Raw genomic sequence first — 17,154 nt, 5'->3', positions numbered from 1 at the left:
TACTTTGCCACGTGTCCTTAGAAGCTGTCACTTAGAGTCAATAACAAACTACGTTTACTTCTTTGGTGGATTTCTTTGATAGATATTAGGGATGGCAAAATCGCCGTGGCTTGGCGGGTCGGGTTCATTATTTTAGTCCGTCAATTCGTCAAGCTCGTTCAGCTAAGCTCGTCAACTTGGCGAGCTAAATAGCGGGCTGGCTCATTCCAACCCGCCAAGCTCGCATAGATAATTTACTAATTTAATGATTGAGCTTTAGTATAAATAATAAGCTTAATATAAAATAAAAAAAAATCAGGCCAACAGAGTCCATTTCCAGCCACCGAATATGCGTCCACATCTTTTGGAAAGTTATTGCAAATTTGCAATTAGTTTTTCTTTGAACTATAATTCCATATTCCCGAAAGCCAAAATATTCACTACTTCCTGACCCCAATGTTATTTTGATGATTACCGTAAATTTGTAGAGTATAATCATCTACTAAAAACTGCATTTAATTTAATTTATCAAAATTTCAAAGCCAAACCTGCTCAGGGGTGAGGCCGTGAGGGTGAAAGGTTTGCCTCCAACAGTAAACGTGATGTTTGGCAATAGAGAAATGCTATTACAGTTTACTACTGACTCTCCATTTGGACTTGGCAAGCTCTCACACAGCTTCCATGATTCCTTTTTTATAATTTTTTTCCATTTTTTTTATTTAAACATAAAATATACTTTTTTTTTTTATTTTTTGCAAAATATTTTTTGAGTATACGGGCTGGCGACTTAGGCGGAACAGGGCAGCATTTTCAATCCGTTTTTCATTGACGGACCAGCTCGACCCGGCCCATTTTTGGCGGGCCATTGAAGGGGCGGGCCAAAACCGGGCGGACTGGCCCTTTTGCCACCCATGATACTACGTTTACTTCTCTAACCTTATCTTATGTATATGTATATATATATATATGTAAGAACCCACGTCCATTTCTAGTATCGTGCATTGTTTCACGTCTTTGACTTGCACTGCATCACTCGCAGCACATGGAAGCATGGTTCATCACCCTTGTCTCTTTCTGCGTCTGCTTTCTCATCCGAGCCATCTTTTCGCTTCACTCATCACCAACCAAAGCCAGTGGCAAAGCAATTATCACCACCCCACCCGGTCCCTCACACATCTCAATCATAACGCGCCTCCTATGGCTCAGAAAATCCTTCACAGAACTCGAACCAACTCTTCGAACGTTCCACGCCAAGTACGGCCCCATCATCACTCTCCGCATCGGCGCTAGCCCCGCCATCTTCATCGCCGACGGCGCCCTCGCCCACCGCGCCCTCGTCCACAACGGCTCCCTCTTCTCCGACCGCCCCGAGGCCCCCGCCACCGCCGCAATCCTCAGCAGCAACCGCCGCAACATCAGCTCCGCCTCCTACGGCGCCACGTGGCGCACCCTCCGCCGCAACCTCGCCTCCGAGATGCTCCACCACTCCCGCGTTAGGTCCTTCTCCGGAATCCGCAAGTGCGTGCTGAACAGCCTCCTCACGCGCCTGAAATCCGCTTCTGAGTCCATCCACTCCGTTAGAGTCATCGACCACTTGCGACACGCCATGTTCTGCCTTCTCGTCTTCATGTGCTTCGGGGAGAGACTCGACGAGGGGAAAGTCAGAGACATCGCGCGCGTGGAGAGACAATTGCTTCTGCGCCTCGGGAGCTTCAATATTCTCAACTTCTGGCCCAGCGTCACGCGCGTTTTGTACCGCAAAAAATGGTTGGAGATGCTGAGGTTAAGGAAGGAGCAAGAGGACGTGTTGCTTCCGCTTATAAGAGCCAGAAAGCAAAAGCAAAAACAAGCCAAGGAAAGTGGATTAAACGACGACCACGATGACGTCGTTTCGTACGTTGACACTTTACTGGATTTGCAGTTGCCGGAGGAGAAGCGCGAGCTGAACGAAGGGGAACTAGTGACGCTGTGTAACGAGTTTCTAAACGCGGGTACGGACACCACTTCCACCGCGTTGCAGTGGATCATGGCGAATTTGGTCAAGTACCCGCACGTGCAAGAGAGGGTGGTGGAGGAGATTAAACAAGTGGTGGGTGAAAAGAAGGAGAGGGAAGTGAAAGAAGAAGAGTTGCATAAACTGGGTTATCTCAAAGCTGTGGTTTTGGAAGGGTTGCGGCGCCACCCACCGGGGCACTTTGTGTTGCCGCATGCGGTCACTGAAGACGTTGTTTTGAAGGACTACTTGGTGCCGAAAAATGGGACGGTGAATTTCATGGTGGCGGAGATGGGGTTGGACCCTAAGGTTTGGGAGGATCCCTTGGCGTTTAAGCCTGAGAGGTTTTTGAATGATGAGGGGTTTGATATTACTGGTACTAAAGAGATCAAGATGATGCCCTTTGGAGCAGGGAGGAGGATTTGTCCTGGTTATAATTTGGCGTTGCTTCATTTGGAGTATTTTGTGGCTAATTTGGTTTTGAATTTTGAGTGGAAGGTTCCTCAGGGAGGGGATGTTGATTTGTCGGAGAAAAAGGAGTTCACTGTGGTCATGAAAAATGCTTTGCAGGTTCATGTTTCTCCTAGGATATAGTCTATGTTTTGTGTACATCTCATTGTCTATACTTAATTTGCTATCAATATTAACAGCTTGCAGAAAAATTTCATGATAGAAGGATACTCTGGTGGTTATCCAAGCATGATTTATTGAAACATTCTTGACGTGGTACTAGTAGATAGTCCTTTACCTACTATAAGAATAATAATTAAATTAATTATTTATCATTAGTTTCAATTGGCTAGACAACTCTAGTCTATCCATTTCATTTGGTACATTCCACAATCCTAATCTTCATTCTCTTTACTCTGTGAATGTCTTAGTCAGTATACATCCGGATAAAATAATTGTTTTAAGCACTAATTGATCCTCTTTGCGTCAACTCCGCTGTTCGTTGTCTTTTGCACTTTGCGGCTGTTAGAATCCCTTTTTCAACCCTAGTTGTTCTTTTAATAATAGTTTTCTTTTTCTATTTTAATGTAGACCTTTCTTTTTATATATATACATACATATATATATATATATATTAATGCAGAAAAAAAAAAGAGAATATATATAATAATCACCCATTTATTACTTTTTTTATTTTGTTTTTTAGTGGAGGCATGAGTAGCTCTTTCTCCGCCAGTTAAATAATTAGATTGCCCTCTGACGTCGTTGATTCATAATTTGATGAGTTACTTCATGCTTTCCAACTCTACATTTACCATTTGTTTTTCTTAGTTTTTTCTTACACATTTATAGAATCTTTATGATTTGTGATTCAAATGACAAACATTCGTAATGTTTCATGTCATGTGATGAATAACGTACGACTTTAATGGTACAATACATAGATGTATTGGTTCAGATTAAATGCTTTTTTCTGAAATAGTATTCAAACATCTTTGATTATATGGTTGCAAATTCTCCCATGGTCATCCCCATTGTTTATATGAAATTTAAACATCAAAGAGTGGTGGATGTATTATAATTAAGTTTCAAATTTATAAGTTCTTCTTGTCATTAGCTATGAATATAGTGCACTTGTAACAAAAATGGTCTCTTTGGGATAGAGGCTGCAGGTTTGAGTTTAGGAGTTTAGTCACACATACAATAAAAATAAAAATAAAAAATATTATAGATATAAGTTGAGAAAGTGTGAAGCTACATAAGAGGAAATTGCAATTCACGTTTAAATTAAGGAAAGAGTTACTATAAGATATACATGTTAGTAGGGTAGGTATATGAACGGTTACGAATCATTTAAGACTGGCTTGTAAATGTTGCATTTTAACAAATCGAATAATTTCAGCCAGTGAAATAAACAATAAAAAAAAAAACATTGATCCGTGAAATTCGCTGATAAATGGGCCAATCCATAGGCCTAATGAGAATTTGAAAAAAAATATCCATAAAACAAAAATTTGTCAAATTCAAGAGTTTTTTTTTTTTCTATCCTTTTTTGAGCTATTGAGATATTGAAAAGAAAAATTAATAGTTTTAAAACAAAAAATATTAATATATTTATAAATAATATCAAATATTTTAAATGAAATTCAAAGTGTTTATAACATATCAATATTTTCACATTTTGTCAAAAATATCAAAATTATAATGTCTTAAAAATTTAAAAGTCCAAATATATTAATTAAACATCAAAGTCTTAAATTTTAATGTTTTCAAAATTTAAAAGTCAAAGTAAACCAGTCAAATATTAAAGTCTCAATGTCTTAAAAATAAATATTGTTAAGTCTTAGTGTTAATTGAGCTAACCCATGAATTTCGTAGAATAAGCTTGCAAGTTTCATAAACTAGGCCAAAAAAATTTTATTGTCATCATATGAATTTTTTAAACATTAGCTCATATCCATGTGAGCCATGAGCTAAAACGAACCTTGACCTATATACCCACTCTCACATATTAGTGGCATTATCAATTTCATTTATTCTACAAGTTAAACCAATGTCCATGCTTTTTCTTAGCAATAAATACCTCAACCTATCACAAAGTTAGCTTTAGATAAATTGTACATTTCCCAATCACACTAAATGTAATCTTTGATGATAGGTTGTATATTAGGTTATTGAACTCTACATTCTTAAAAATATGAAGACCGTGAATATTCTTTTCGAGTGTTGGTGTTAATTAAGATTATTATGTTAGAAATTTAACTAAATCTATTGAGTTTTTCTCTCCTTCCTCTCTCTCTTCCTATAGAGAGAGAAAGAGATAGAATGACTCACTTACTTTAAGAGTAAGTCTTGATAAACTTACTTTACTAAATAACTTATGTGTTACATTAAATTTTAATGATCCAACTATTAAATTAAAAAAAATTTAATATATAAATCAAGTCTTCAAATCTTTAAAAAATTTGAAAACCACATGATACTTTGTTATATAGATTCAAATCAACATATAAAATACTTTTATGATTATCTGTCAATTTGAATTAATGAAATAAAGTATCAAATAGTTTTCAAATTTGTAAACTTATACATTAAAAACTTTTAATTTAACGGTTTAATTATTGAAATTTGATATAAAAAAAAGTTATTAAATGGAATAAGTTTATCAAAAAATACTATTGGAGTAAGAAGATCCCTCCTTACTACTACAAAACCATTGTCCAACGTCACCATATCTACATCAATTTTAATAAAAATGATTTTAAAAAATGCAATGACATTTTTATAATTAAATGGAAAACGTAAATATATTTACATCGATTCTATGGAGAAACGATGTAAATATGAAGTATTCTACATTGGTTTTGGTAGTGACCGATGCAGAATTGAAATCCCAAAAGTATTCTTCATCATTTGTGTAACGACCCGCCATGGTCTCTACACTTAGTGGAATCGCACTATTACTAGTGAACTAAGAAAATATTAAGTTGGATAACTCATACATACAGGTATAGATAAGAATAAAAATAACTAAATTTCTTAAATACAAAATAAAACGCTATATATGTACAGTCATCCCAAAAATAATATTCCCTAGTGTCGGTCAAGCACAAACAAAACCGTTACCCAACGTGGTAACTCTAGCACGAAGATCAAACTCCCCGTCTCGCAGCGGTCACCTCAACTCCAAGCTAGCCCTGACCTACTCCCATACCAAGTATGATCATCACAGTTCCACCACATGGAAACAGAAGGGTAAACTAGAATTCACAAATCAGTCATACAAGTATAGAACAATAATCTACACTACACAATCATCCAACCCATCAATCATGATCATAGAGTCACACCATACACTCTATCCAACACTACTCATGCATCAAATACAATCCACCAATCATGAAGTCAGACACCACACTTCATCATATTAATAACCATGCAATGAATGTATCTCATGACAGATATCAATGCATATCAATCATCTAATGCGTCGTCACGCATACACCTAGGAGATCTCCACAACAATAGAGTTGTATAAGTGACATTCCATCCTACCGAAACCACCCCAACCGTTTTCACGCCCAATGCGCTCGCTCGGTCACAGCTAAACAGGATATATAATCCTCACTCGGGTTTACTCGGATGATGTCACTTACACACTTGGAAGTCCAGATCCACCGTCAGTATAGCACAGCTGGGTACGGGCTTACGACGACCTTGGCATGCATTAACCAAGTCAATTGTGGAGTTCGCCCACCAACTATCCGCAAGGGTCCACGCACCTTCCCGAGTACTTGGTTAAGGGAATAACCATCGACCTCATACCCCGCTCCAACACTAGCTAAGGACTTAGAGGAGACTCACCCAACCCAGTGGCCTATCTAAGCACCACTCTCCCAAATCCAGTGGCCTCCTAGAGCACCACTCTCATATATCAGTGGCCTATCCAAGCACCACTCTCAAGAGACTCTATGTGAGCTCTTCCAATTCGAAAATATTTTTCCTCTCCTCAAGTCCTAGGCTAGACTCATGCCATAAGGCATCACATGCAATCATGCATCATACATCATATATGGTCTGCCCACCATAATGATCAACAATCATACACATGTCATAAGACATCACATGCAATAATGCATCATACATCATACATGGTCTACCACCATTATGATCAATAAACATACCATATGAACATATACACATGTCATATCACATTCAAACATTCATATATATCATCACTATGCATACATATGAATCACACTTCACCATACAACATATATCATACATACATGATCCAAATCTTCAACTTTAAACATGCATAAGCATCAATTATTTATAAACATATTCACGCTCGGCGCAGCCTGAGCTCGCCCAGCCTAATCCCAACCTGAGAGTCCTAAAACTCATCCACACTCGACGCATTCAACTCACGCTCGGTTTCCTTGAGACAGAGACTCCTAAGAGTCTCCACGCCTGACGTAACCAAATCACGCCTGGCCCAACATCCAACCCGAGAGCCCTAAGCTCTTCCACACCTGACGCGCTCAACCTGCACCCGGCCTAAATTCCAGTCAGAGAGTTCAAAACTCTCATCCAAACTAATAAATTCAGCCACATGCAAACACAAAACACAATGCATAGGCTCCATACGACTCAAAATAAACTTAAATCTCACATGCATCCAACCTATGCATCAAAATCATCAAAATCCTCATTTTTCTCAAAACCCCAAAAATGAGATTTTCTTCAACCCATCTATGGATTCTCAACATTCATGCACCTATTGAGTTTGTAAACTCACATGCAACCTAAATAACTAACATTCTAGCTTCCTTTACCTGAAGATTGGCTCAGAATAGCCAACAACTGTGACAAAATAGAATTCCCTTCCAAAGCTCAACCCGGAACTTCAATCCTCCTAAAAGCAAGCTTTCTAATCTGAATTTCAAGAAAAGCCAGAAGGCATTAGTGGTCTAGAGGAGAAAAAGAATCATACAGAGAAATTTGGGAGAGAAAGGAGCTCACTGACCCAGAGACCTTCTCTCTAAAGCTTCTCTCTAAGAACTCACATTCTCCCGAAAGCCCCCAACCCCTATTTATAGACTTTTCGGATTGGCCAGAACGGCCCGTACCGAGTTCGGAATGGCCCGTTCCGAACTCCCAAATCACGCACAAAAACCACGCCCAGAACGACCCATTCTGAAATCAGAACGGCCCGTTCCGGAACTCATCCGGAATGGCCCGTTCTCCCTTCGGAACGGCCCGTTCTCCCTCCAGAACGGCCCGTTCTCCCTCCAGAACGGCCCGTTCTCCTTTCCAGAACGGCCCGTTCTCCTTCCGGAACGGCCCGTTCTCCTTCATTTTTGTAAGGCCAAATCAGTAGTTTGGAACGGCCCGTTCCAATTTGGGAACGACCCGTTCTAGCTACTGAATTTTTTTTTCTTTCTACGTTACAATTTGTGTTGGTGATCGATGTAGAAATAAAAGCCCATAATTATTATACAACATTTTTGTTACTAATCGACGTAGAATTGGAAGCATAAAACCACCAAAGGTGCATAAGATTGATCATATCGCGCATTCTCAGTGCTTCTTTGACTCTTGTGTAGGAAGCTCTTCGACTGACCAAACACTCATCGAATGATCATTGACTCTCGTGTAGGAAGCTCAAGCCTTTTTTATTGTTTGTCAATGTGGCTGCTAAAATACCCAAGGAACTAGGATCTTCCATTTTCTCTCTAAATGCACTCAAGCCCTCTTCTTATGAAGTTGTATTTTTCTTCCTCTTTTGGGTTTGTTTTTGTAGATTCGAACGCATTCTATTCTTTGAATGCCAAGCTCACTTTTGATCAATATTAGTAGCCCTCCTAAATCCTCAAAATTGTGTTCATCAAAAACAAGTTAGGATTTTGCAGAGGTGTTTCAATAATTCTGGAAGTTGGTAATTTATTTTTTCCACTAACACCACCATTTTTTAAACTAAAGTATCCTAATAGGCTTCTAATAGAAATAGAAATACATGCTTTAAAATAACACAATGTTGTCTTCTATCATTTAATTGAGAAATTATGTAATAATCCTATTGTAGCTTTGATTTATCTTTTAAAGCATTCAAGTTTCTGGCTAATCATTTAATTTTATTGCATAATTGTCGCAACTGAAATCACAATAGAAATGATGTAAAAATATTTTTAACAAAGCCACCATCAATATTTTATTTTGTGGAAAAAACATTGAAAAATCCTTTTTAAAAATAATGATCTTTGAAATCAGAGTTAGGCTCAGAAGTTAATTATGCATAAAAAAGTATTAACACCCTACAATGCCCGTTGAAAATAGTACCTTTAATTAATTGTGCAAAATTATATATCTTTACAAATATTCGTTTTACTCATAAAAAATATTTTTTATTTTTTATCCTTTATTTTAAAAAAATATTCATTTTTATTTTTTATTTTTTAAAAAGAAAAAAAAACTTGGATAAAAATTTAAGCTAGCAATTGGTTAGTCATTAAACTCTAAAAATTGATAACATTAAAAATAAAATTTTTTATTCAAATAATATTATCATTAATCACTATTATTGGATTTTCATAAAAAAAAATTATTTTACCTTATGTGTAAAAATTTATGATAACAAATGACTATTCCATAAATTTTTATGATAGGAGTGCTACTTAATTAATATTGCCAACTATTACACAAATTAAAATATTTATATGTAAAATTGTCTTCTTTTCATTTTTATTTAAAGGAGAAAAACTTGCATAAGAATTTAAGTTAACAAATGACTAATCATTAAGCCTTCATAATAATGTTAAAGATAGAAGAACTATTTGATTAATGTTACTACTTGTTTAGGGTAGTAGTCTATATATATATATATATATATATATATATATATATATATATATATATATATATATATTATTTTTTATTTTTTTTATTTTATCAAAAGATGACAATTTTCATTTTTAAACGTTTTATTAAAAAAGTATCCTGCACAAAAATTTAATCTAGTAAATAGTTAATCATTAAATCTTGACAATCATATAATGTCAAAAGATAAAATTATTATTCAATTGATAAAAATAATGAAATACAGGAGAGGTAAAGAGACAGATAGAGATATAGGAAGGAGAGAGATAAAGAGAAATAGTAAGAGAGAGAGGGATAGAGGAATGGTGGAGGAGTGAAGGTGAGAGAGATGGAGGAAAAGAAATAGAAAGGAGGAGAGAAGGAGGGAGAGGGAGAGAGGAAGAGAGGAGAGTAAGAGAGATAGAGAAGGGGATAAAGAGAAATAGGAGTAAATTTTTTTTGTTTTAAAAAGGATATTGTAAATTTTATTATGCATTAAACTTTTTTCTTAATCTAGAAAAGTTAGATGAGAATGTTTTTATAGAAAAATGAGATAAAAATCATTGTAAAAAAATTATATTCTTCTTATAACAATTTTAAGATTATAAAAACTCAATTAAAAAAGTAGGAAAATAAAAACGAATGATAGCATAGGAGCTAGAAATTAAGGGGGGTGTATTGGATTAGGATTTTAAAGGACTTTTTTAGTTAAAAAAAATCCTGCGGATTTTAAAAGACTTTGCAGGATTTTCATGACTTTTAAGATTTTGCAAGATTCTACAAGACTTAAAATCAGGATTTTAATGGATTCTGCAAGACTTTTAAATTAGGATTTTAATGGATTCTGTGGGATTTTGTGGAATTTTGACATTTGATAAGATTTAAAAAAAATTATACATTCAAATTTAAAAAGAGTCAAAGATAAAAATAATAAATAAAAAAAATAATGTCTAGATAAATAATAATAATAATTCTCTATAATATTCTATCCTCTTTTTATAGCATCCACTATCAATTGTAACAATTCATCGGAATCATCCTTAATCCAAGCTTCATAGTTTTCTTTCTCTTTTCATTTTTCTTTATTATTTCCTTGTGAATCTCCCATTTGAATTACTAAAACAATATATGTTAAAAAATAGTTATATAAATAATTACGGATAATAGACAAAATCAATAAAATTATATTATTATTTTTAGAAGCACACCATCATACAAGATCGAATATATTTTTGCTATCCAAATGGATCAAATACCTCAGTTATTATAAAAAAAAATGTAAAAACGAAAATATAGAAACATAAGATAATTTTTTATATAAAAAAATTAGTATATTCGATACTGAAAAAATATTTAGATATATAATTTTTTTTTATATAAACAGAAGTATTTAGATATAGAGAATATATATATATATATATATATATATATATATATATATATATATATATGATAATTTTTAACGATATTTATAAATATAAATTATTCTAACAAATATTTTAACAATATTTTCTTTTTTAAAAAATAAGTTAATGAAGGCATAAATCCTAAACCCTAAAAAATTAGATATTGCAATGTCTTATGTTAATTTTCTTTTTTTAAAATATAAAAAATCTTAATTTCATAATATAAAAATAAAAAAGAAAAATTCATAGTAAAAAAAATAAAATAATTGTTGAGTCATAAAAGGAGGAGGGATAAGAGTAACAAATTCAAGGGAAAGAGAGAATTCGCAATTTTTATGCTAAGAGGGTTCTTCCCCCTACTAAGATCCATTTTTATCTCATTCTACTCACAAAAACCCTAACAAATTCATCTTTTATATATATATATATATATATATATATATATATATTGTTGAGATTATGATATCAATTTCATCTTTCACCTTTTTCTTTTCTTAACGTGTGTCATAAAAAAAATTACCACTTAAAAGTTAAAATTTCAAGTATTTTTTTGTGTTATATAAAGGAACAAATTCAACTACATAGAATAAAATAAAGTAAGTCAATTAAAGAGAACGAACAGAAAAATAAAACAAGTCAATGACACTATCATTTACATATTAGAGTTTCACAAAATAGGAGAATGGTATGAGAATAGTATTATATATGAGCAATGAACAATAGTGTAGTATTATTAGTAGAGAAAAAATGGAGAAGACAGGAGCATAGAAAAAAAAGATGAAAAACTCACTTGAAAATTCTTAAAACACTTGAAAAATCATTTCAAACAATCCTTCAAAATCCGATGGGTTTGGATGGGATTGTTTTATGAATCTGATATTTATAGATAACACTAGAAAGTCTTTCAAAATCCCTCTCACACAACAATCCTTTAAAATCCTTAAATTTTTGAATACCAATAGATTGTTTTTAAGTTGTAAAAAATCTCAAATGAATACCAGTGGATTTTAATGGACTCTTTAAAAAATCCTAAAAATCCAGATTGAATACCACTGGATTGTTTTTAAGTGACATAAAATCCTGATTGAATACCAATGGACTTTTTTACTCAAAAAAAGTCTTTTAAAATCCTACGAAATCCTAAACCAATACACCCCCTAAGTTAGGTGAGTATATATATTTTACATGACAGTAAGAAGAACTGTGGATCCCTATGCATATGATTGTATGATTGCATTAGCAATTAGCAGCTTCCCCTCCCGTCGGTCCGGTTTGATGTTGCATCCGCAGAGTCGTTGGATGCATCTAATGGTATAATGGTATCGAGTGGTATAATTGGATCTCCGTAGTCGTAGTGTATATATATTTATTTAATAATACTGGTATGCGTACGTTTAGAAAGGTGAAGAAAGTGGCGACGATGCCGTACCCCAAAAACACGAACGAGGAAGCAAAAGCCAAAGCCAGAAAACCCAACAAACCAAGTTTCGTTTCCCGTTTCAGTTCCACTTCCCAAACAGTCTTCTCCGCGGCCATGACGCGGAAACCCCTCCTCAAGCAAACCCTAGCCACGCTCTTCCTCCTCTTCGTCCTCTACGCCATCTTCAACGCCTTCTTCCACCCCACCGATTCCTCCGCCGCCTTCGACGCCGCCGCCACCTTCTCCTTCAACTCCGTCGCCCCCAAACCCCCCGCCGCCAAGGTCTTCCTCTACGATCTCCCCCGCAGGTTCACCCACGGCGTCATCCACCACCACTCCCTCGCGCGTGGCTCACGCGCCTCCCCCCCCGACGACGTCGCCTCGCTCAAGTACCCCGGCCACCAGCACATGGCCGAGTGGTACCTCTTCTCGGATCTCTCCCGACCTCACTCCGAACGTGCGGCGTCGCCCGTGGCTCGGGTCGCGGATCCCGAGGAGGCCGATTTGTTCTTCGTGCCCTTCTTCTCCTCGCTCAGCCTCATCGTCAACCCGGTCCGACCGCCCGGCTCGGGGGCCGGTTCGGAGAAACCGGTTTACAGCGACGAGGAGAATCAGGAGGCGCTGGTGGAGTGGCTGGAGGGGCAGGAGTATTGGAAGAGGAGCAAGGGGAGGGATCACGTGATTGTGGCTTCGGATCCGAATGCCTTGTACCGGGTCATCGATCGGGTCAAAAACTGCGTCCTGCTCGTATCGGATTTCGGCCGGTTGCGACCCGACCAGGGCTCGCTCGTGAAGGACGTCGTTGTGCCCTACTCGCACCGGATCAGAACGTACGAGGGTGATGTCGGTATCGGGGGTCGCAACACCTTGTTGTTTTTCATGGGGAATCGGTATCGCAAAGAGGTAATGTCTTGTGTTCTGATCTGGATCCTTCATTTCAATTGAGATGATGAATCGTTGACGTGTGGTTAGATTTTATATTGTGTTGCTCTACCTATGGTTTTAAGTTGCGCTTAAGGTCGCGATTTCCCTTGCGATCCTTGGCATTGTGGAAGATTGCAAACGAATGTAGCTTATGCAGCCGCAATTGTGGTCGTAGGGAGCTCAAAAGTCTTGACGCCGTGGCCGAAATTGTGGTTGCTGATGTAGACTGTGTTTTAAAACCTTGGTTCTGCTTGCATCGGAATAAAAGTAATTTAGCTTGTGCTTTTAGGATCAATGCTGGAATGAACATGCTGCTGAAAGGGCTATGAATTTTGATCTAGTAAAGGTTTTAGAATTGTGGTCATAGACTGTTGCATACAACCACAACTGTGGTTGTGGTGACCCCATAAACCTTGATGTTGCAACTGAAATTGCAGTCATGTTTCAAAACCTTGGATCAAGCTGGGAGATTCTGCTTTGTGTACATTTGAAATGCCTCTTGGTTATGAATGTAGTTTTAAGAAGCAAATTGAAGGATGATGGATTCAATGAAATTTAAGTAGTTTATTTAGGCAACTACCATGGAGCCTCCTCTCTAGAGATCTACATACCACATGGTCTTTGTCTCTGGACTTCTTAGTTTCATTGGCATTGCATTTTCTTCTTTGCTGTGTGTTTGCAAAACCACCTTCTTTTGTCTTTTGTTACCTACATGGTATAAATTATTGGTTTTGTAATTAGAAGTATTGCATTATTATGCTTATGTATTAACCAAAAGGAGTTGAGTCTGGTGGAAGGAACTATTCTCCCACTACCTGGTGAACCAAGTTCCAAATTCCCGCCAAGATTGATGTCCATATTTAGTGTCTTGAATAGTGCCTCAATATTGGTTGAAACAAGTGGTAGCAACTTGTATTCCTTAACTAAGATATCCAGGGTTCAAATCTTGACTTAATATATGAAATAAACTATATCGGGAGGGAAATATTCACTTTGTGTGCACTCATGATCTTTGTTGTTGATTAGTCACTGCATTAGTAAATACTTCTTACCAATATCATAATTATACAAAAAAATTAGTGTCTCAAATAGGATTGTCTTTGAAAGAGGATACCTATTGAAAAAAAAGTTGTCTTTAAACTGATATGTATTCTTTGTTTGAGGTAATGTTTTACTTTTTAGTGGTCTTGGTCTTGTATACTGCGAAGTACCAGTATGAATCAGTATTTATCAGGGTTTTAAATTGTGTGCTATAGTGGTGGAGTGGAAAGGCCCTTTGCTCCCGCATTGGTCGCCATAGCAGACCAAATAGTGGGCCAAATAGAGGTTATAGTGGCTGGGATAGTGGCGCTACATGTTGATACCTTAAAAGGTCCTCTATACAGAGACCTTAGGACTATTGGGTGGAGCAATTTCTTGGATTTTAATTTCCAAAAATGAAATGTATAGCTGTAAAAGTAGTGAAAATGACAAAGAAGACTTGGATTTAGAAGATGAGAATTGACAATCCTACATAAAAAACTTGTATTTGACTTTTGTTGGCATTTACTTGTACTAATGACTTTTTATTGTTAATTATGAATCGCAAATTTTGAGTAATTTTTACCAGGTTTTTATAATGTGTATAATATATAATATGCATTATATAAACTATAAACTATATTAAAAAATTCAGCATAGCAGCTATCCACTTATAGGATTTTTGGGTGGTTGCTATGTGCCTCTATCCTTCAAGATTTGAAACACTGGGATCTTTGATAAGTTTCCCCATTGTATTTTCATTAAAATACTTGAGCATCATGCTGTAATAATGTTGCTTTCCTTGTATTTGCTTAAATAACCAGAACATTGCCTTTGATTAGGATGATTTATTGTTCTTGTTGTATTGATTCCTTTTTTGTCCTCATCTGTTTTAAAGGGAGGGAAAATTCGTGATACACTCTTTCAAATTCTAGAAAAGGAAGAGGATGTCATAATAAAGCATGGAGCACAATCCAGAGAGAGTCGGCGGGCAGCTTCACAAGGAATGCATACATCAAAGTTCTGTTTACATCCTGCAGGAGATACTCCATCAGCCTGCCGACTGTTTGATGCTATAGTTAGCTTGTGCATTCCAGTGATTATCAGTGATGGTATTGAATTGCCTTTTGAAGATACTATAGACTACAAAAAGATTGCTGTATTTGTAGAAACTACTTCTGCCATAAAGCCAGGATATTTGGTGTCAAAATTGAGAGCCATAACCCCAGATGGAGTCTTGGGATATCAGAAAGAACTAAAGGAGGTTAGTAGTGCTGGCATAATTTATTTTTTCAATAAAATCTGTGGATGCTACTACTAATTTTGTCTTTCACTCCACCTGTTGCATTTTTTAATCTCTTGCGACGTATGATAGATTCAATACATCCAATGATATTTGGTCATAGATTGACATTGCTAATTATAGCCAATTGTATTCCTTCCTTTTTCTCCCTCGTTCTTCAAGTTTTATTTTTTATTCATATGCAACGTTATATTGGTGGGAAGACAGGTTCCTTCGTTGTGGTCTTTTAACTGAAGTAATTAATTATTAATTTTCATTATTAAGAGTGTGCTAATTGCTCATTGACTTTGTTTCCTGGTGGATAAGTTAATTTGTAGGTCCCTAAGAATTTTTAATTAGGTTTCCAAATTAAAAAAAATTGTAATTGGGTCCCTAAATTTAAAAAGTAGGTCCCTGTAGTTAGTTTTTGGCAGATTACAACTGCTGGAAAATGACAATTTATGGAAATTCTAAAAATCCTAGGAACCCAATTATAATTGTTTTTATAAGATTAAGGACTAAAGGACCCAATTATATATATATATATATATATATATATATTAATTTGGAGACCTAATTAAAAAATTCCAATATTTTAGGACCTACCTTTTCTTGTTATGGTACTTGTACTTTTAATATGTGAAGTTTGATTGGAGTGTCTCGTTTATGTAAAATCAAGAATCCTGTTTCCACACCCTCCTTTGAACTTCAAGAGTCCTCGAATAAATGCATAACATAAATACATGTTTATGCCAAGTGAAGTGAAGTGAAATTCTGGTGATTGGTATTTTCATGATTTCTTAAAGAAGATCCTGAATAGTTTATTTGAATTAGCAATTAGTGCAGTAGATTCTAATTGCTTCTCGCTCAATATATTATTAATGACACCCTTGAATCCTTTTATTCTGATGTACTTGTTGAGTACGTTGGTGCTTTCTTATAGCTGCTCAAGTAGAAATTATAGATGTCCAAGAAAGTAGTTCCAATGTATGTTTTACATTGTCTGATTTGTATTTGAAAATTATAGTGGAAAAGAAGAGCATTCTGGCTTGCCTTCTATTTTGATTTTTCCCCCTCATATTACGACAGACCTTAATTTAGTTTATCTGGTTTCAGGTTAAGCGATATTTTGAGTATGAAGAAGCCAACGGGACAGTTAATGAGATTTGGCGCCAAGTTTCAAAAAAAGTACCCTTGATTAAATTGATGATTAATCGTGAGAAAAGGCTGTTTGGAAAGGAAGAGGAATGCTCTTGTATATGTACAAACCAGACTGCTGTTAGAACCCTATAGCACTTATCTCACTATCAGGTTTGGCATTCCATGATATCTGTGGCTTGGTTTTGTCAGGACATTTCAAGGTGATGAGGACATTTAAATCAGGGACAATGATAGTTGTAAGTATGTGACGAAACTTCTTGATAATCTCAATCTACTCAACAACTCATTCCCCACTGAAATGCATGAGATTTGCAAGAGAAGTTATTTGTGTAACTATCATTATCCATTACATTATTAATCCTTCCATTCCATGTACTGCGGGGCTTGACTCAATTCTCATGTATCTCGAGGCTGTGCATAACTTGTCGCCTGCCATGTACTACGACAATACCTAACACGTTCTGTTGTTGTAGATTCCACAAGCCCATTTTAGTTTACGAGTTGAGACCTAGACTAGGAAGGAAAAATTACATCATATACTGTGATTGGGATTGTACAGGATGAGAATGAGAATAAAGTCATTTGTTTTATTCTTTTACATCAATATAGTCTCTTCTTTGTTCTTGTATATACACACAAGTACATTTTTGTTACACCATTT

General features: G+C 35.8%; 2 protein-coding genes across 2 annotated transcripts; both read left to right on the top strand.

Moving 5' to 3' along the window:
- The first annotated feature begins 959 nt into the window (after nucleotides 1–959).
- Nucleotides 960–2,647, top strand: LOC109806144 (cytochrome P450 89A2). Its single transcript, XM_020368523.3, has one exon. The coding sequence runs from the start codon at nucleotides 1,022–1,024 to the stop codon at nucleotides 2,564–2,566; it is 1,545 nt and encodes a 514-aa protein (XP_020224112.1). The 5' UTR covers nucleotides 960–1,021; the 3' UTR covers nucleotides 2,567–2,647.
- A 9,255-nt stretch (nucleotides 2,648–11,902) lies between these two features.
- On the top strand, nucleotides 11,903–17,091 carry ARAD1 (Exostosin family protein). Its single transcript, XM_083071096.1, has 3 exons — nucleotides 11,903–13,009; nucleotides 14,949–15,314; nucleotides 16,449–17,091. The coding sequence occupies exons 1-3, from the start codon at nucleotides 12,071–12,073 to the stop codon at nucleotides 16,623–16,625; spliced, it is 1,482 nt and encodes a 493-aa protein (XP_082927222.1). The 5' UTR covers nucleotides 11,903–12,070; the 3' UTR covers nucleotides 16,626–17,091.
- The last annotated feature ends 63 nt before the right edge of the window (nucleotides 17,092–17,154 follow it).

The sequence above is a fragment of the Cajanus cajan genome, chromosome 3, assembly GCF_000230855.2.
Source record: "Cajanus cajan strain Asha chromosome 3, NIPB_CcT2T_4, whole genome shotgun sequence".
NCBI classification, from domain to species: domain Eukaryota; kingdom Viridiplantae; phylum Streptophyta; class Magnoliopsida; order Fabales; family Fabaceae; genus Cajanus; species Cajanus cajan.
Note: the sequence above shows the minus strand (reverse complement) of the source record. Positions and strands in the feature narration are given on the sequence as shown.

Coding starts and splice junctions, on each gene's coding strand:
- ARAD1 (XM_083071096.1), top strand. CDS start 12,071: ATGCGTACGTTTAGAAAGGTGAAGAAAGTGGCGACGATGCCGTACCCC. Junction 13,010..14,948: donor GGAATCGGTATCGCAAAGAG/GTAATGTCTTGT, acceptor TCTGTTTTAAAG/GGAGGGAAAATTCGTGATAC. Junction 15,315..16,448: donor ATCAGAAAGAACTAAAGGAG/GTTAGTAGTGCT, acceptor ATCTGGTTTCAG/GTTAAGCGATATTTTGAGTA.
- LOC109806144 (XM_020368523.3), top strand. CDS start 1,022: ATGGAAGCATGGTTCATCACCCTTGTCTCTTTCTGCGTCTGCTTTCTC.